The sequence below is a fragment of the Neltuma alba genome, unplaced genomic scaffold (assembly GCF_004799145.2).
Source record: "Neltuma alba isolate B1F8T4 unplaced genomic scaffold, ASM479914v2 tig00007828_pilon, whole genome shotgun sequence".
Classification (NCBI taxonomy): Eukaryota; Viridiplantae; Streptophyta; class Magnoliopsida; order Fabales; family Fabaceae; genus Neltuma; species Neltuma alba.
The window spans coordinates 19,039-38,786 of record NW_021634876.1 but is presented as its reverse complement, the minus strand read 5'-3'; the positions used below and the strand labels follow the sequence as shown (position 1 = coordinate 38,786).

General features: G+C 35.4%; 4 protein-coding genes across 4 annotated transcripts; 1 reads left to right on the top strand and 3 right to left on the bottom strand.

The window, feature by feature from the left end:
* Window positions 1-550: 550 nt before the first annotated feature.
* On the bottom strand, window positions 551-4,594 carry LOC114753275 (putative pentatricopeptide repeat-containing protein At1g17630). The gene is made up of 2 exons (XM_028941948.1): window positions 4,330-4,594; window positions 551-3,485 (listed from the first exon to the last, which is right to left on the bottom strand). The coding sequence occupies exon 2, from the start codon at window positions 3,354-3,356 to the stop codon at window positions 1,149-1,151; it is 2,208 nt and encodes a 735-aa protein (XP_028797781.1). The 5' UTR covers window positions 3,357-3,485; window positions 4,330-4,594; the 3' UTR covers window positions 551-1,148.
* Window positions 4,595-5,500: 906 nt separating this feature from the next.
* On the bottom strand, window positions 5,501-7,800 carry LOC114753280 (DNA replication complex GINS protein SLD5-like). The gene is made up of 6 exons (XM_028941953.1): window positions 7,693-7,800; window positions 7,327-7,409; window positions 7,116-7,225; window positions 6,127-6,231; window positions 5,985-6,038; window positions 5,501-5,880 (listed from the first exon to the last, which is right to left on the bottom strand). Exons 1-6 carry the CDS (start codon window positions 7,750-7,752, stop codon window positions 5,822-5,824), a joined length of 471 nt encoding a protein of 156 aa, XP_028797786.1. The 5' UTR covers window positions 7,753-7,800; the 3' UTR covers window positions 5,501-5,821.
* Window positions 7,801-9,863: 2,063 nt separating this feature from the next.
* On the bottom strand, window positions 9,864-16,720 carry LOC114753279 (chaperonin CPN60-like 2, mitochondrial). Its single transcript, XM_028941952.1, has 17 exons — window positions 16,617-16,720; window positions 16,180-16,311; window positions 15,736-15,895; window positions 15,043-15,218; window positions 13,475-13,570; window positions 13,282-13,386; window positions 12,701-12,787; window positions 12,507-12,596; window positions 12,335-12,415; window positions 12,108-12,176; window positions 11,955-12,032; window positions 11,474-11,569; window positions 11,288-11,387; window positions 11,048-11,151; window positions 10,863-10,968; window positions 10,490-10,568; window positions 9,864-10,222 (listed from the first exon to the last, which is right to left on the bottom strand). Exons 1-17 carry the CDS (start codon window positions 16,674-16,676, stop codon window positions 10,117-10,119), a joined length of 1,725 nt encoding a protein of 574 aa, XP_028797785.1. The 5' UTR covers window positions 16,677-16,720; the 3' UTR covers window positions 9,864-10,116.
* Window positions 16,721-18,157: 1,437 nt separating this feature from the next.
* Window positions 18,158-18,931, top strand: LOC114753277 (LOB domain-containing protein 22-like). The gene has a single exon (XM_028941950.1). It carries the CDS (start codon window positions 18,158-18,160, stop codon window positions 18,929-18,931), a length of 774 nt encoding a protein of 257 aa, XP_028797783.1.
* Window positions 18,932-19,748: the final 817 nt, after the last annotated feature.

Sequence of the window (19,748 nt, the reverse complement as noted above, 5' to 3'; positions counted from 1 at the left end):
TCAGTATTAAAAGCAGAGGCTGATTGCATTCAACAAGATCAAGATCATGATCTCAAAGGTGCTGCAACTTTGTTCACTCTCACAAATTGTACTACCTGACAACTTAGTGCTTGTTTGAGATCACAATCAGAATCTCCAAAAGTACTTATTCACGAAACTTGAGACAAGACTCATTTTACATACTTATCTCGGAAACACCATATTTCAAGTCTCAATTTTGCAGCAATCCTTTTTCTTCTACTTCTAAGATAGGAAGCAACAGTGCTTCTGGGCGGCTATAGTTACCACTTCCTGTAGAGAAACTCTTGTTCATTTTTATAGAATAAATAACAGTGTGCCCTCCTTCACTACTCATTCTTCAAAGGCTATTGGAGTTTTTGTTAGGCCTGGAGAAAACTATTCGTCAAGTATAAGAAACTAGCTAACTGATGCGTACTTAATTCTCACAGAAAGGTTTTTATCTATTTTTCTCAGAAAAATTGAATATGTTTCTGGACTGGCAAATTATCAGCCTAAAGGCATAAATACTTCTATCGAATCAGAATATTGCTTTTCAGAGAACTACAAGGTAATCTAAAATGTAAGCGACTGTAGAAATAAAAACCCAGCCAATCCATGGCATTCAAACCAGCATCAAGATATCTGCAAGTGTTTGCCCCAGTAAAAAATCCAGGCAGTTGAGAAAGAACAGAAAGCGCCAGGTATTAGAAGAACACAAACACGCACACACGGCCTTTATGGCAAAAGCGTACAATTGGTAAACTAAAACCATCTCCCTGTCTGGTTTCAATATCAGCGGAGGGCGGAGGCATAAAACACACGAGATAATGTGAAGGAGATGCTCTTCAAACATCTTCAACGAACCTCTAGCCCTAGGAATTCCCTTCCTTTTGACATTCAATAAAGCATCTCATAAGCTACTAAGAATTGATCTCATCTGCCAATGTAAAATTCCCCAGGTGTTGCTCCAAAGTTCTGTGTCTTATTTTCTTAGGATGACGTTTCAATTTGCATGAAAATAATAAAAACAGCCGCTTTCTTCTTTGGATAGAACTAGCAGGGCTAGTATTTTCCCAAAACATCAGATTCTAAAGTGAACTGTTTGTGCCAGCAAGAGAAAGCCATAGGATAAAATAAAACCTAGTCTCTCAGTTTGCAACAACCAAGAGGTTTGACTCCTCATCATCAATGCATTGTTGATTAAGCACATGATTGGATGCGCAAATTTCACTCTCCATTTGAAGTGCCAATTCCTCGAGCATCCTATAAACTTCTTCCAGTCCAGACTGGACAACATTCCCTGCTGAGAATGTGTAAACTTTCTTTTTCACCTCTATCAAACTCTGACCAGGAAATTTCTTCAAGCCCCTTGACTTCACTGAGATCCTAACCCTAGCAGAATCCTCCCATCTTCCACTTGCAGCATAAATATTTGACAGCAGCATGTAACTTCCAGTTACTTCTGAATTCAGACTCAGAATATATGATTCCGCGTCTTCTGCAATGTCTATATCCCTGTGCATTCTGCATGCATTTAGAAGAGCTCCCCAAATACACTCATTAGGCTCTATTGGCATGCTTCTAACGATATCACTTGCCTCTCGCAAAAGTCCAGCACGGCCAAGAAGATCAACCATACATGCATAGTGCTCTATCAGAGGTTCAACTTTAAATTCTTTAACCATCCTGTCAAAAAGCTTGCGGCCCTCCTCAACAAGTCCTGCATGACTGCATGCAGAAAGAACAACAACAAAAGTGACATTGTCTGGCTTGATTCCAGACTTAATCATCTCATCAAAAGTTCTTAATGCATTCTCGCCAAGCCCATGCATACCAAAGCCACCAATTAATGAATTCCAAGAGACTAAGTCTCTACCCTTCATGTTATCGAACACCAAATGCCCTTCCTCGAAACCCCCACACTTCATATACATATTAATCAAGCCATTTACTACCAAAATATTATCATCCATCAGAACCCTAACAGCATAACCATGGATTTCCCTGCCAAGGTTCAGAGCTGCTAACTCTGCACAAGCTGATAAAATGCTGGAGATTGTCACACAATTGGCCATTACTTTGGCCTGCTGCATTCTTCTAAAAAGCTCAAGGGATTCCTCAATACGCCCTTTTGAAGCAAAACCACCAATAACAGCACCCCAACTTATGACATTAGGTCTAACTGGAGGATGACCATCTGACTTCTCCAGCTGCAAAAATACTGACAGTGCCTCATCACATAATCCACATTCAGCATATGATGATATCAAAGCATTCCAACTTACTATATTCTTGCTCGTTATTTCAGAAAATAGCTTATGTGCATCGAGAAGCTCATGCTTCCCATAAGCGCCTATCAATGCATTTTTCACAAACAAATAATTTTCATATCCACCCTTTACAATATAGCTATGTAGTTCTTTGCTCCTGTCAATTGAACCCATATCAGCACCCACGGATAAGACTACAGCTAGGGCTTCAGCACTGATTTCAGTTCCCCTCATATTCAATGCCTTAAACAACCTCAGTGTTTCATCATAAAGGCCACATCTAGCATGGCTTGACAACAGTGATGTCCATGTCACAGAATTTGGTTGAAATCCCTCCAACTCCATTTGCTTAAAGGTCTTACAAGCACCACGAGGATCATGGTTTGAAGCATAACCAGAAACCATCATATTCCATGAAACTTGGCTTTTGACAACCATTCTATCAAATAATTGGGAGGAATCAACCATTTGCCCAAGCTTCCCATACATATTCAACAGTTCATTCACAACATGAAGATTATTCTGGAAACCCATTTGCAAAGCATGACAGTGAACAATCTTGCACAGAGTGGGGGTGAGCCCATTCGAACAAGCCCTTAATAATAGAGGAAAAGTGAACCCATCAGGCCAAAATCCAAGCTTTCGCATCTTAGCATAAAGTTTAAGTGCATAATCATAATACCCATGAGAGACATTGGCTCTAAGAATTGAATTCCACAAAAGCAGATTTTCAAGACCTTCAACTTGGACCGCATCAAATACTTTCCGAGCATCTCTGACAAACCCAAAAGATGCATAAACAGTTATGAGTTTGGCGGCCAAGAAGGCCGACTGATGAGCACCAGAAACAAGAAGTTGAGTGTGAACTTGTTGAGATTGCTGGACTGTAAGGCATCGGTGAACAATGACATCAAAGAAATCAAGGAGTTCATTGCTGGTAATGCAGATTTGATATGATGGCTGTGGGCTATGGAAATGGGTGTGGGCTACGTAGTTAGAGCAACTGAGCTTATGCAGCAAGCTGAAAGACTTCACTGGGTAACGCAAAGATATAGATATGAGGCGGTCATAGGCAGCATTTAGCATGAAGTCTCATAGTTATGACAAGATTAAGGATTTATTAACCAAATCTTTGGCACCCGACTGACAAATTCAAACTCATCTTGTCCTTCTTCTTTGAATGAAGATGATAGCCAAAGGAAAACATTATCTTGCCTACAATAAGATACAAATCATTCATGTCAATGAACTCACTCCAATGGTCATAGTTAGAACCAAAGAAAATTTATTATCAAATTACTTCCCTATATCCCTCTATATAAACACCTTTGCAACTGAAAGTTATAAACAACCCCATGGAAGGTTGTCTTCATTAACTACTCTACAATAGTTGCTGCTTCTACTGGTCATTCATGCATATTCAGTACTTATTCTAATTAGCTACCACTTTTCCCCAGTATGAGGTCCTAATAATTTCAGTGTAGTTATTTCTGTCACATGATGGACCGTTCAATAAAAGGTGCCGAAGTTCTTGAACACATAGCCAATCTTGAAAAGGACCAACATCTGACTAGAGTATATGATTTTAAATTTAATATTTCACTGAATAGAAAATTTTTCTACATACTGAAAGGTTTCAACTATAGAAAATACAATATTATTGCTATTCACATAAAGGCTATTCTGATTCACCCATTACTGCGTTTACCAACTATTAAAATCCTTTTGGCCATAGAATTGCAGAGCGACAATTCTTTCGCATATTAAAATCCAATCATATCAAAACTAATCACCCTTAGAGAATACGAGCCCTGCTACTATCAAATTATCAAAATCTCAACTTCTGCTCATGAGTTGATATCATGGCATTATCGACCTTATATTCGGATAACTGAGTGCAAAGTCCACACCCAGACAAAAAATAAAATAAAGATAGATTAATGCTTCGCAGAACCCTATTCACCAATTCAAGCAAACCAACAAGTGCTGTGTTCATCACCAGATAAGAAGCGAACAAAAAGCTAAATAAATATTATTTTCCATTGGCATGGACTATTACCCCAATATGTAATCAGCCAAATGAATTCGCAGGACTGCCGGAAAATCAGATTCGGAAAATGCAGCGAAGCTACCGGTAAAAGGTGGCGCTTTGCCGCCGCTTGCTGGTCAGTTCGCAAACAGGGTTAGGAGGCCGGAAGGTGTAGTGCGGCAACTCCTTAGCCGCCCGTTCAATGTTCCCAATGCCGGCGACCAGGTCAGTTACAAGGGTTATATTTTTAGCTCACCCCTTTTTGATGTCAGCGGCTGCCCCGCGTCGGCCTACGGAGGACGATGAGGCTAACAGTAAAGGAATTTACAGGAGTGATAATTTCATTTAAAGACCACAAATTTCGGAAATTTCACAGAATCCGCTTTCGAGGATTACGGGTAAAGCCACTCTCACCACCCCAAGTCCAATCGGTTAGTTATTATAAGATATATTTTGACTGCCGCGATATTTTAACTACTTTACGACGGCTCCCTCCAACCTTTACCGTAGAAACTTGTTTTTCCAATTTTCCTTCTATCTATAAAAAAATAAATAATCTTTATTAAAAAAAGTTGATTAAAATTTTCTTTTTATTTATGTCGTCGTCTAAAACGAGAAGTAATTTCATTAATAAGCCACTAATAACTTTTTTTTGCCATTATTATTAAGTTATATCTATGCCATATTTATAACTTGCTACTAACCTTACCTATTTCCTTTTGTGTTGAGGAAATATATTTTTTTAAATTTATAAAAGACAAAAATTGTACTAAACATTTTGTTTGTTAATATCTCAATTTTTTTTAAATTTATCCTTAATTAAAGTTGACCATCTTAAAGTTTAATTCCAATTCTAATTTATGAAAAAAAATCTAATTATTAATTTTTTTAATTTGATTAAAAGTTTTCTCTTTCAAAGCTTAAAACACAAATGGTCTTTCACCTCTTCTAACAAGTGTGCTTCCCAATATTTGAACTTGTGTTCTCTTTCTTAAAGAGTGAGGTCACTTATCATCTCAACCAACAATTTGTTAGTAAAATCTAATTATTAATTATTTGTAACTAATTCTGATACATCTTTACAGTATGTATTTTAGGCAAAATGGAGTATCAACTACTCTTAAAATTTTGTAAAACATAGATTGAAATATAAAACTTCCAAAGACAAATTATGATAGTGAGCTGAAGGAGCATTCTTAACTTTCACATTCCAACAGCAATAAAATTAAATCAAAATAACGATCAAATTCAATAGCAAGAATGATTGAAATTTTACATTCTATTTCTTGACTAAGATTTAGGTCTTGGTAAATAATGCATGAATACATACATCCCAATAAGGATCCCACATACTCCTACATTCATATAAAGAGCAGGAACATGACCACATAAAATGAAGCTTTAACAAACTTTGGTATTATGTGGGCATCTGTAGTAACAGGAAGCATCTCAGTATAAAATAAATCTCGCAGAGCATAAAATTATCAGAGAAGATCAATTTTGCCGCTCTCCACAAGTGCCTTTATAGACTTGTAACATATGAAGTAGAGCACACCTGGCTCCATCTCAAACAGCATCGACCTGCCATTACAATTTTACAACTCAGCAACTTAAGTTCTTACCCCTTTTTTTCTCAGTTTTGCAATGAGAAGAATTAAAACCAAGAAAGTGTATTATGGAATTGCCTGTCATCCACTGGTCCATCCTCAAGCTGGATGCCTGTGAGATATTCTTTGCTTCTGCATACAACAAATGTGTCTAGTTGTGCTTCTGGAACTGAAACATACAAAACAAAAGTCTCATTCAACAAATTTTTCAGTCAAGTACCTGGGATATGAATATTATTCTCAACGGCAAGAATCCAATTCCACCATATCCGATATACAGACTTCTGTGGCAAAGCAAATATATCCCAAGAAATTCTCCTCATGACTAAGAACCCCATAAGCAATAGCTCAATGAATTTGCCAAAAGAATATTAAAATATATAAGATAGATTCGTAGCAAAAAGATCCTTAGTAGTTATACATAACTACAACAAAACAGAAAATTAGAGATGGAAAATTTTCAGTCTGTCACAAAATTCATAAAAGCAATCTGAGACAGATTGGTCGCAAATTTCATTCTTTTTTCTCTTTTTCATGTAGACCAAAAGTAAACATTAATTATAAGATAGCACCAATCTGAAGAGCTCATCACTGTTAGTTAAATAAACAACAATCTCATGCACAAGGACATGAAAACTGTCAGAATACATGAAAGCTCAAACACAAGCAAGGTTTTGGGGCTCTCATGGACTGCATATAGCATTCTTACAATAAAGAGAAGCTACTAGGCTAAGATGTATTTAATATGATCAATACAGCGGGCATGTGCATACGTTAGAAACCTAGTCCCAAATCCAAAATATTGTAATAAGTAAATGGCTAAAGGAACAAAAAGAAAGAAGGAAAGAAAAGAATATTTGAGTCCAGAATCTCATTTAGAAGGATAATTATTTGCACTATTGAAGCAAAGCTGCTACAAGCAAAAGGACAACAAAGCCCTAACCAAGGACTGCGAAGTATAACCACAGACTGTGAGTTAAATATCCTCATTCCTATCCTTTGAAAGTATTTGCTGAGATACAAGGTTTAATCATCCCAGCTAACATACAAGACATACTATGCACATCCGCAGTGAAACTATATCCTAGCACTGACTGATAATTTATAGGCAACGCAACTTTCACAGATAGTCATGAACTAAATGGATCTTAAAAGGATAACGTTATAGATAAAAAAAGCATAAACCAAATTATAAAAATTTTGGATTACTCATGTCATCCTCTTCGCTTATTACAGATTGCTTCTGGAAAGATTGATAATTTTCTGGCAGCTTTGATAGAACACTATCCTCCAAGTGCTGTTTTAGATCTTCAGTACACCTGCAATGACAAAGCTTATTTTAAAAACCAGATAAAAGACATGCCTTCAGTTCACATGTTTGAAATGAAATTGGAAGAGGGAGAAGGAGAATTTGCCTTGCCTTCTAGCGAAATTTTTCTCTTCTTTAGATAGCTTGTTCCACAGTTCATCAGTTTTCGCAATGTGGAACACGAACTTTTCAATCTGCAATGGAAATTCAGTTATAAAATCAAACAAATTACAGTCTAACGACTAGCTCAGTCTATTTCTTGGCTGACATGTCTTCAAATATGTCAACAATTATTGCAGGAATCTTTGTTAACTCCATACCTTCTATGTATCCAGAAATTATTTAAAAAATAATAATCGGCCGGGAAAAATAACAGGGGCAACACTGTAAATGTATATTCTTTACCCCAGCCAAATATACAAAGAGCAATTACCACATGACACCTACATAACCCCTAACCAAATAGGTAAGTACCACCTTCTGAATGCGAACTCGGAGGTATGATCTAAGTAAAAACTGGGCTCTATCCAAGTCCATCTGATAGAGAGATATTGAAAGGGGATCGATGCCAGCAGCTGATTTCTCCTCCACTGTCTCTTCCTGCCCAAAATGAAAGTGGGGGAAAATGAGCACCAAAAAGGGTAAGGGTGAATAAAAGGAGTACTCTGAAGATGTAATCCTTGAATTGTTAAAACCCATTCAGCTTTAGTCCATAAATCAACAAGTGCGGGAATTAGAACCTAAGAAAATCATAGCACACTTTTGTCAAATGACCAACCATGAAAGAACTGACACACAAGTTGCAATGGCTTTGCTGCTTTTGGGTGGTAACTCTGCACCCACTAATCCTGGGAGACCTAATGTATTTAACATTTCAAGTACCGTAATGTTAGCTAGTTTGCTCGTGAAAAGTAAAATAGCATCGAGAATTCAAAACGACGAGATTAATCTCGAAGATACACTGCCTTTAACAGTGACAACACCATCTAAGACTCATTTCAAAGTTTCAGCTGCAAAGACGAAAATTTTATGCACTAAAATGCCATTTTTAATTGATATTAATCATAAGCAAAGAAAGATAGGAAGAAAACATCAATATCATTTAACAATTTTGAAAATTTCGGCTTTAGGGGCACGCCCGGATTGATACCCAGAATCTGGATAATTTCTGTTTCAAATTCAAAGTTTTAAATAACCAAATAAAGATTAGTAGGGTTTGAAAATACCATTAATTGGATCTGTTCTCTAATGCGGACAATTAAATCGGTCTCAAAACGAAGAATCTCAGGAGCTGCCTTCTCGTTGCGCCATGCTCTCTTGAGCAGCTCAACGTCAGTGGTGGAAAGCAGGGTCTCATAATCGTCTATAGGAAGCGATAATCCTTCCACCTCACTCGAAGCCATTGATCCAATCTCCCACTCCCCAGCCTTCTTTCTTCTTGTTTCTATGTGAGATTTGATATGTCGCTAGGTTACTAGCTGTTTTATTTGGCGCCAAAATAAAGAGAGAAAATGATCTTTTTTCCCCGCCAATTGGCAGACCATGACATAAAAACCGAAAGAAAAATTGTCACAAAAAAAAAAAAAACAGAAGAAAGAAACCGAAAAGAAAAAAAAACATTTGATAACATATAATCTATTCTATTCCTTCCATTTTTTTCTCAAAAAATAGCAAATCAAAGTTAAGGGCTTATTTGTTTTTGTTCTTTATTTTTTTATTCTCAAAAATTGTTTTTAAGAACAAGTTTTGAAAATAAAAACAAAAAAATTTGTTTCAAAAATAATTTTTAAAAAATCAAATTTGAAAAAACAATATAAAAATTATACTTTGACAAGTAGTAGTTATCACTGATAGTGATAAGTAGTAGGTAGTAGGGGAGAAGAGAAAAAGATTTCTCGAATTTTTCAAAACAAAAAAATATAAAAGTTGTTTTGGTTTTTCAGTTTTTAAAAACATGTTATTTTTTTTTTTTTTAACAATCAACTAAAGACAAATTGCTAAACAAGTTTTTTCATTTTTTTGTTTTTAAAAACAAAAAATTATTTTCAAAATAAGAAACTAAACAAGCCCTAAATGTCTCATTCTCATTTTTGTCCTATTTTTATTTCACATAATTTCGTGAATATTTATTTTTGGTAACGTCTTTATATGCACATATACATAATTGTAACATCATTTTAATCCAAAAAAAAAAAGAATTGCAACACTCTTGTTTCATATTCTGGTAAGTGATGCCTTTTTTGTACATTTTACAACCGTATTGCATATTTCTGCAACCTATCTATTTCTTTAATAGTTAAAAATATAGAGATATCAGTAAACTTTTAAAAACCACAAGCCAATATACATTCTATTGATTATGTAAAATATGCAAGCCAATATACATTTTAACTATGATGCTAAGTGTGAAACTGCGTTATCTATCTGAAAGTAAAAAAGAATGAAGAAATATTAATTTTATTACCACTTGAACAATTATAAAAATACATTTATTTTCATTTATTAAATTTTTATTAACCAGACACATATTTGAAATAATTACTATATTACATAAATGGTAAATGTGTTTATACGTAACTTGATAGGACAATACCTACAGCTTGCAGTGCAAACGAAGTCATATCTTTTAATCTCAAGAACAAGATATATTTCCAAAAATTAAAAGGGAACTTCCCGCTAATGTAATATTATAATATCATGTTTTCTATGGACTCAATCATTAAATCTATTTGTGACAACACATGGTGGATACAGAGCTTCAGGTTTCGCAGCAATGAGTTCAAAATATGGAGGAAAGAATCAAGAATGGACCCCCTGGCTCTGTAAATGAAGTACAGAGCTTTCGATCTCGGGGGCGAGTTCAGAGTCAGAAAATGTTTCTCAAAAATGGGTTTGACCAAGTTAGATGTCCAACTCATCCATATCTGCCACACGCTTTGGAGGTTTATTTGGGCCAGTCGTATCATCCACCACAGACGCTTCAGTTGTTGTCAGCAGCAAGGACACACTGCATTTACAACAGCAAAATTTAATTGAGACAGAGAGACAGACAGACAGACAGAAATTCATAATATATGTATTAGCCAATAGCTATGCAGCCCAGTGACATGAAAACTCCCTCAACAAGCGTGTGATTCAAGTTCAATCCCACTAGTCACCTCAAACCGTTAATACTTGCCCCTCCAATTCAAAAATAGGGAGGGGAAAAAAAAATAAAACAAAAGAACATGCGCATGCATGGGTAGAAAATGGTTATGCACTGCTAAAATTTCACCTGGCAGCATCAACCAATGCTGTTCTGACAACTTTAAGAGGATCTATAATTCCGGACTTCACCATGTCAACATAAACACCTGCTTCAGCACACAGCAACATAACCTTTAATTACCAAAAAGCAACAAATAATGACTTGAAACCAACCCTAGGACAAGAGTAGAGCTACTCAAAAAACTTCATAGCAAACATAAAACATCATCATAATAACTAGGATTGTGCCAATGTACTTAAACCAACAGAAGTAATTCCACTTTGAGAACAAGCAATAGAGCACGCATATCTCTTAGTTCTGAAAAATACTAGCAGGAGAAAGTTATAACCATATTAGGGTTCCGCATGGTTTCACATTGGAAACAACTGAGAGTACAAACCTTTAGCGGCGTCAAAACCAAATTTATCATCGTCTTGTTCCAACAATTTCCCAGTAACTAAAGCACCATCAAAACCAGCATTAGAAGCTATTGCGAATGCAGGTGCCTGCAGAGACCAATATGATTCATTAGTAATTATTTAATCTAGAATGCCCAAAGAGGAAGTATTTAGCCAATGAAACAACCTTAAGTGCATTCTGAATTATCTCCACTCCTCTCTTCTCATCCTCATTTCGGGTTTGAAGGTTGCCCAATATTTTACTCGCATATAAGAGAGCAACTCCACCGCCTGATTAGACAAATTACATTTTAACCAAAATAAATGGAAAGATCTCTATAGAAAGGGAACAAGAACAAATTGCATATGCTGCTCGGCTCTTTCTGTGTACTTTTCGATCAAACAGCAAGGAACCAAAATGAGTCACCTGGCACAATTCCCTCCTCCACGGCTGCTCTTGTAGCATTTATGGCATCAGTTACCCTATCCTTCCTTTCCCCAACTTCTGTTTCACTAGCCCCTCCAACCTGAAAAGGTTTGGTTCCATTTCCAAGTGGGAATAAGGTAAACATATTTATTATTATAACAGAATTTATAAGGCTATGAGACGAACCTTGAAAATAGCTACACCACCAGAAAGCTTTGATAGTCGTTCCTGTGCTTTCTCTTTATCAAATGTGGCAGTGCTCTTTTCAATTGCTGCCCTGAGCTAAAAATGTTCACATTTTAAACATCATGAGATGCCCGGCCCAAAAAAAAAAAAAAAAAACAAACAAACAAAACAAAACAAGGGAGCATCTTCAAGTTACGAAGAGAATAGGAAGCATATCCAATCAAAGAGGAAACAGTAGAAAGAGAGGAGGGAGGGCAGAGAAAACATTTCTTCAGTTAAATCCGGATGAGCACATATTAAGTAACATCTGTAGGCTGTAGGTGATATTCTACTGCTCTCAGAAAGGGTCATTTCTGTTTGCGGAAGATATAAATATGCCCTGTCACCTCACTTAACAGATATATAGACGATCATTTAGGTGGAAGTATAATAAAAAATCTCATGCTATTTCAAGAAAACAACACTTTATGAGAAATCCTACCTGCTCACATCTATCTTCAATGAGCTTCTTATCCCCACCGCCATGTAGAATAATAGTATCATCAAGAGAAACAGTAACCTGTTGCACCTTAAATTAGTTAGGCACTTACGTCCGGGGAGCCTAAAACTCATTATATAGCTTCCAACCACAGACCTTTCTGGCAGAACCAAGCATTTCTAGCTGGACTTTATCTAGAGTCAAACCTCGTTCTTCTGTAATGACCTGCTTTTGAACACATCATTAATATTCACACGACACATAACAAGCTCTATTCCAACATGCTAGACCTCAGCGACACAATTCCTTGATCCTTATTAAAAACTAGAGGGGACAAATCTACTGCACAATATCTGAAAAATAGATGAGGGTAGAATATTCACCTCTCCTCCCGTAAGAATGGCTAGATCATCTAAACCAGCTTTTCTATTTTCTCCAAAACCAGGAGCTTTTACAGCACAAACCTAAAACACGAGAAACTTTGTGAATGTGGAAAGCCAGTAGACACAAAATTAAGTACAAAGTACAAAACAGTACAAATAGACACATAATCACCTTAAGCCCAGCACGATGCTTGTTGAGTATAAGCATAGCCAGAGCCTCACTCTCAACATCCTCCGCAACAACAAGGAGTGGCCTATGCTTCTGTTCAAAATTCAAATAGAAAACTAGCAAATGAGAAGACTCTAAACTATTATTTTACCAAAATTTAATTGCAAATCAACATATTCAATGATTTTCCTGGCCACCTCCATTGCTAGCTCCAATATTTTCACCAGTGAGCTCATATCTGATATTTTCTTCTCATGGATTAGTATAAGGGGATGCTCCAATTCCTAACAAAACGAAAATGACTATTATTCAACAGATCATGCTCAATCCAAGTAACTAAATCAAGTTGAAAGAAGCTATTTATTTACACCATACACGATTGAATAAACAAAGAGCTCATGACAAACAAATAAAAAGAAAAAAAATAGAGGATCTTGTCATTAAAAAAATAACAATAAATCTAGGAAGATCTTTAGCAATATCGGTAAATTAAGCTTCGGCAGGAATAAGCTAGAGCCTTGGATCCATATTCTATGCAAGATTAAAGGATAGCAAGACGAGATTAACAAGGCCAAGGCCTGTCTTCTGGAGGAATTAACTTTAACAGATGACATAGGACTGAATAATTAAAAGAAGACAATGAAGAATTATGTCCCCAATATGCCATTACAAAATGATTTTCAGCAAAACCAAGATAAAAATGCAAACCACGTGTAAGTTCAACAAGTTGAGAGTTCTGGCAAAGATGTTAGCAGCTACATGTTGAATCAGGACTTACACATTTCTGGGTCTTATGATCAGTAATAAAATAAGGAGATATATAGCCTCTGGTCAGCTTCATTCCTTCTACCACTTCCAACTCATTATGCAAAGTGTTCCCATCCTGCAGTGTTTAACCATAGTTCTAATAATCTGGCGTCAAAATTTGCCAACTTTAAATGCAACCAAGAAAAAAGGGCAAAGTTGCTTACAGCAACAGTAATGACTCCCTCCTTTCCAACTTTCTCCATTGCTCTTGCAATAAGCTCTCCAATATCACACTCTCCATTAGCAGATATAGTTCCAACCTAGTAATCATATATAGGAAATAGATGCACAATTAAAATAAATAAATAAACTAGTACCGAGAATAGCAGTTTTAAGTCATCTAGTAATTCCCACAATCAACAAACAGAGAAAGCTCAGCCTACATTGAGAAAATGGAAAAGACAAGAAGCACTACTAAGCATAAAATTGTCACATGCACAACATAATTGCAAAGAGCTTCCATTTTTTGTACGGGGATGTAGAGCCGTAAAACAATAGCATGCTAGTAAAGGAGCTGATCCCCCCCCCCCAAAAAAAAAAAGGTGTGCAAATCGAATTATCAGCAACAAGCTTTAGAAGATTATATATCTCATTCACTGCCAAAGCATCCAATGTATATGTTCTCAAAGTTTATAGTAATGAAGTACAAAAGCATAGACCCTATATGCTATGTTTGGATGGAGAGAAAATGAGAGGGAAGAAAAACTAGGGAGGAAAATAGGGGGAGAAGTGGTTTTTCTCCTATTTGGATAAGGGAAGAAAAGTGGGAGGAAAGAAAAGTTGAGGAGAAAATAAGGTGGGTCCCACATCCCATTTTCCTCCCAGCTTTTCCCTCCATACATGGAGAGAAAATGAGAAGATTCTCTACCCTTACATATGTTTTTTCAGCTAAATAATACTCCTCCGGTCCTTAATATAAGACCCATTTAACTAATTTGATTAGATTAAGGAAGTTAGGTGAGTTAGTTAATTATAAGAAATATGACACGTTTTTCCTAAAATACCATAATCATATTTCTTAATACCTCATCTTTCTCTTCTACTTGATTATGGTTGAAAGGGTATCCATAAGGGTAATTTAGAGATAATTGATAAATATGAGAAATGGGTCTTATATTTAGGACCAAAACCAATTCACCAATTGGGTCCTATATTAAGGACCGGAGGAGTACCTATTTTTTTTTTTCCATTTTTTCACTTTATTTATTATTATCAAGTTTTTCTTCTATGTTTGCTTCATTGAAAAATAAAATAACTAAGATTACAAAAATCCTTCTAAAATGAACTGAAAGGAAAAACAAGTAGAGTCGTTGTTTTGGTTTTCTTAGCATTACATTACACAATTTTTTTTTTTTACAAAACTATTTGATATTAAGATATAATAACATGATAATATATCTTTATCAAATAATTCAATTTTAAATTATATAATTATGTTAATGTAAATATGGTTTTTCATTATGATATTTAATTTGATTTTAATCAAAATATATTTTGATATAACAAAAAGGGTATTTTAGTCATTTAGTCATTCATATATTTACTTATTTTCCTTTTTGTTTTCTTTTGTCCATCCAAACATGAGAGGTGATAATATTTTCTCCCCAATTTTCTCTTTTCTCCATTTTCTCTCCTCTCATTTTCTTTCCTCTCAATTTTTCTTCCCATCCAAGCAAAGGGATAATAACTATCTAACTAGCAGAAGAAAACTTTGCAGGAGAATCACTAGCACCTGGGTTATTTCTTCTTGTGTGCTAATCATTAATGCTCTGCTTTTCAAATCAGTAATTACAGCATCAACTGCCTTATTTATACCATTTCGCAAATCCATGACATTTACACCAGCAGCAATTGCTTTGCAACCTTCTGTAAGTATAGCCTGTGTAAGAACAGTTGCACAAGTGGTACCTGGAATTAGAGAACAATGACTATGTAAGATTAGAAAGCATCAAACATTAGCTACATATTGCCTGAGACGGGAAAGTAAAAAGTGACCAGAGCTAGGAAGGTAATTGAAAACAATTAAGAGATCCATTTTCAAACTTAAGACTGTTAAGAAAAATGTGCAGGTAAAGAGTCACAACTGCTATTGCATATAATCTTCTCTTAAAACTTCTTTCTTCCATTTGATCTGTAGCTTTAGATCACTTAAACAAGTTATTAAAAAAAAAAAAAAAGGGTAATTTTCATGGACTAAAACTATTTTACCAAAAAGTCTTCATTAAACCTGATGAAATAGCAGTAATTTATATTATTGGCTACCAAAGAATTGTCAGATTTAGCTGACCTAACTTATCTAGAGTTCAAAGCATTAAGGTATTGTAAAGCCAATTATCTATGTATACAGCTAAATATTGAATAAAAATCAATCTCTCATTTCGCAACATTGCATATTTATTTAGGAACAAAATCTCTAAGTCATCACCATCGCCAGCAGCAGTATTGGTAGCCTTAGCCACCTGCTTCACGAGATCAGCACCAAGATTTTTGGCCTTGTCTTCAAATTTGACACTTCTGGCAACCGTCACTCCATCCTTTGTAATCTTGAGTTTTCCATGACTTTTCTCAATGATTACATTGCGGCCCTGAACCAATCATTCGAAATGAAAGTCATTCGCCATTTTGAATTATGGCCAGTCACAAGTTTCAGTAATAGCTTTTAGCCTCTAACTTGCAACAAAAATTTGAAAAAGTCATTCATCCGAAGGGACAAGTAATAAGAATACGTCCCCTAGCTACCAGAAAGGTTTGACCTTGTCAGCACCAAGAGAATTCATAAAGATACATAATGACCACCAGAGTTCACTATAATAGTCACAACCATTAACTAGCATGAACGAAGAAGAACCAAGTGATCCGGAATCAGTACCCTAGGTCCCATTGTTACTTTTACAGCCGCTGCAACCTCAGAAACCCCTTGAAGCATAGCAGCGCGTGCCCCAATTCCAAAGTTGATATCTTTCGCCACATAATTTCTGTTGGATATTATCCGATTACATACCTGTCCAATAAAAATTAAATATTAAGGGGGAAATCAGACCGGCAAATAATCCATCCAGAAATCAGCCGCCCAACTAAACAAGAGCACAAACTAGTGCAGAAAGTAGTAAACAATACTGAAGCAATATGTTCTATGATCACCCAGATACGAAAAGCTTGCTAATTTGATCCAAGCACAAACGAAAAGAATAAGAAGAGAAAAAGAAAGGCTCATTCTGTAGTTTGGAAGGCAGAGTGACCAGAGGTTGAAAATTTTGAGATGCAAATGAAATAGGTAACACTCGAGAAAGAAGGAAACTTTCTTACAAGTTTTTTGGAAGAGGAGGAGCCGATGGACGACGCTAGTTTGGAAGCTACTCGATGCATTGCCAGATCGAAAAATGAATGCGGTGAAGCAGATGAACAGAAGGGATGGCCACTGGCAAGAGCAAGTATGCCAAGAGGGCTTTAGAGAGGGTTTAAGTGCTTTGTGATTCCCTTTTCCTTTCTCCCTTCGGGACCAGGAATTCACATTCCTTCCCTTTTCCCTTTTGTGTTCTCGAGTTTTCTTTTTTTTTTTTGGTGAAGTCGAGTTTTCTTTATTTAAAATGGCATTTCATTATTTTGAATTTAATTTTATTTAATTAAATATTAAAAAAATTGTTCTCAACATTTTTTCTTAATATGAGAGGATGAGAAGAAATGCGACAAAATGAAAAGGAATGGGAGCACGGCAGTACATATCCAATTATCCATTGCCTGCTTTAAATGAATATATTACTTCAAAAAATTATTCATAAATTTTAAATAAAAAAATTAAACGCATAGAAGAAGTTCCAAGAATATCAAATGCGTATAATATAAATCAAACGATTCTCTAAATTGCAAATGAAAAACAAACAAGCTGGTCAAAAAAAAAATGAAAAAACAAACACTACCAAGGGAGAGGAACATGTTATATCAAACATATTCGATATTCTCCTTAGCAAAAAAAAAACATATTTGAAAAATTGAACATCTTTAGCAAAAACATTGAATAACTACAATTTTACAAATAACACAATAAGAATTAAATATTTGTGACATCATCAATAACATTAAAAAAATATAATAAAGTTGGCAAAAAATATATATATATAATAAAATGAAATAATCAAAAAGGGCTCATGGTTTAAAAAAAAAAAATCAGAAGGGCAACCGTTGTACTCATTCCTGACTCTAATAGTCTAATTGAGAGCAAGTGGTATGTCTCTAAAATTTAAATTTTGAACTATTTGTCTAGGGTATGAGAATCCCTATATATCACTTACACATGACTCATGAGTTAGTTCAATATACTAGTTATTAGAATCTTCTTAATAACAACCATAAAAATAAGAAGTTATCACTCTGTAGTAACAAATTTAAAATAATATTTTTGTAATATATATATTCTCTTAACATTCAAAACATCAAATTATAGATACGAGCGAGCGATTTTATTTTATAATATTGAGAAAAATTGAATTTTAACCATCATTAATAAGTATAAATAATAATAATGTGTGCATGCATTAATATTTCTTTGATTGCGATTTCCCTTCAATGAATTGTGCCTAAATTTAACCCAGAAAATGCTATTTATAAGTATAATCACACAAGTAGTAATGCAAACAATCCTATTATCTCTATCTCTCATTTCACACAATGTCTCATTTTAATTAATTCCTACTTATATATATCTCTGAGGTTTGTCTTCAACTAAAGCCCAGAAATTTCAGGAGATCTCTCTAACCTCCGTCTCTCCCTCATCCCCCAGCCTTTCCCGCCGGAGTCGCCGACGCACTTCTCTCTCCTTCTTTCTCTGAAATCCAAACCTTCGCATTGCCATGAACGTTCGGAATAACAACAATAATAATACCAGTAACCACCATAACAACAACAATAACCAGGCTTGTGCTGCTTGTAAGTACCAACGTAAGAAGTGTGCTCCTGACTGTATTCTCGCTCCTTATTTCCCTCACGATCGACAACGTCAATTCCTCAACGCCCATAAGTTGTTTGGTGTCCGGAACATCACCAGAATCATCGAAAACCTCGACCCTCACAGTCGCAACGAAGCCATGCGAAGCATCATATATCAGTCCGACATGCGAGCCGCCGACCCTGTTGGAGGTTGTTACAGGCACATTCAAGAACTTGTCGCCCAGATTCAATACCATGAGGCTGAACTCGAGCTTATTCTTCAACAACTTGCTGTATTTCGTGCCCAGGCTCGCCATCATCATCATCTTCATCGGCATTCTCATCCTCAAGAGATTGTTGACACTACTCCAGATCATTTGTATAGCCCTAATATTGCAGCAGTATTGCCATCACCAGTTTCTCATTACCAGTATATTCAACAGCAACAACAAGAGCCGACGATGAATATGATGGTAGTTAATAAGGATCATCACCATCATCAGAGTAATAATAATAATTTGCAGGACGATGTTAATTATTGGGTTTCGCAGGATTCAATGTCTTTGTCGTCTTTGTCGTTGCAGAACAAGAATGGCGGGGATGAACAAAGTGGTTATGTGGGTGATGAATTGTATAATGATCATAAGTCGTCGTCTTCTTCGTCTATGCTTGATATTCATCGTGATGACAGGTTTTGAACCTGAAGAATTACTAGTGGAACAATAATAATAATTAATGCAGATGGAGTATGTGTGTTTTATATCATCGTTATTAATTTATAAGGCACACAAAGTTTTGCAATTTATATGAAATTCTTCTGCAATTTCGTTCTTCTTTGTCCATCATTATGATCTATTTCCCAATTTCATTTTCAAGTTTTGGTAGAAGGGATTCGTTCAGAAAATACAGTTTTGGAAAAAGGTAGAAAATATAGCTTGTACAAAATATACTAATAATAAAGTATGAGTTTACTTTAGAGACATCATCGTTGAAATTTATGTGCAAAATAGAACCTTATTATTGGTTTCATTAACTCCATCATTCTCAAATACAATAAAGACTCTATAACCTGTGGATCCTTGAGTGACAACTAATTTGTTTGCGAGCTGTTGATTCAATCTGTTCGTTCATTTAAGATAATTTCATGATCGTATCGGTAAAAGATATACGACGAAGATGTACAGTTTTTGTTTTACATATTAAATCATACTGTTCATCAATAAATTTCTTTGTGCTTGTTGAAACTTGCTGATGAATTAAATCGAGTCTTTGGTAGTTGTGATGTCAAATATTGGAGAATTTTGGGAAATGCACATTAATCGTGCATGTCGTTGGAGAGATGCAGAAGATTTACATCCATTTTCCTTTAATTTGAAAATCATATTATGGCTTATTATTAATAATATAAATAGTCCCAAAGGAGTATTATTTTTGTATTGATTGACTAAGTATGTGAAATAGATTAAATGCTTATATCTGCAACTTTTAGAGTTAAATTTGACCAATATCTCTATG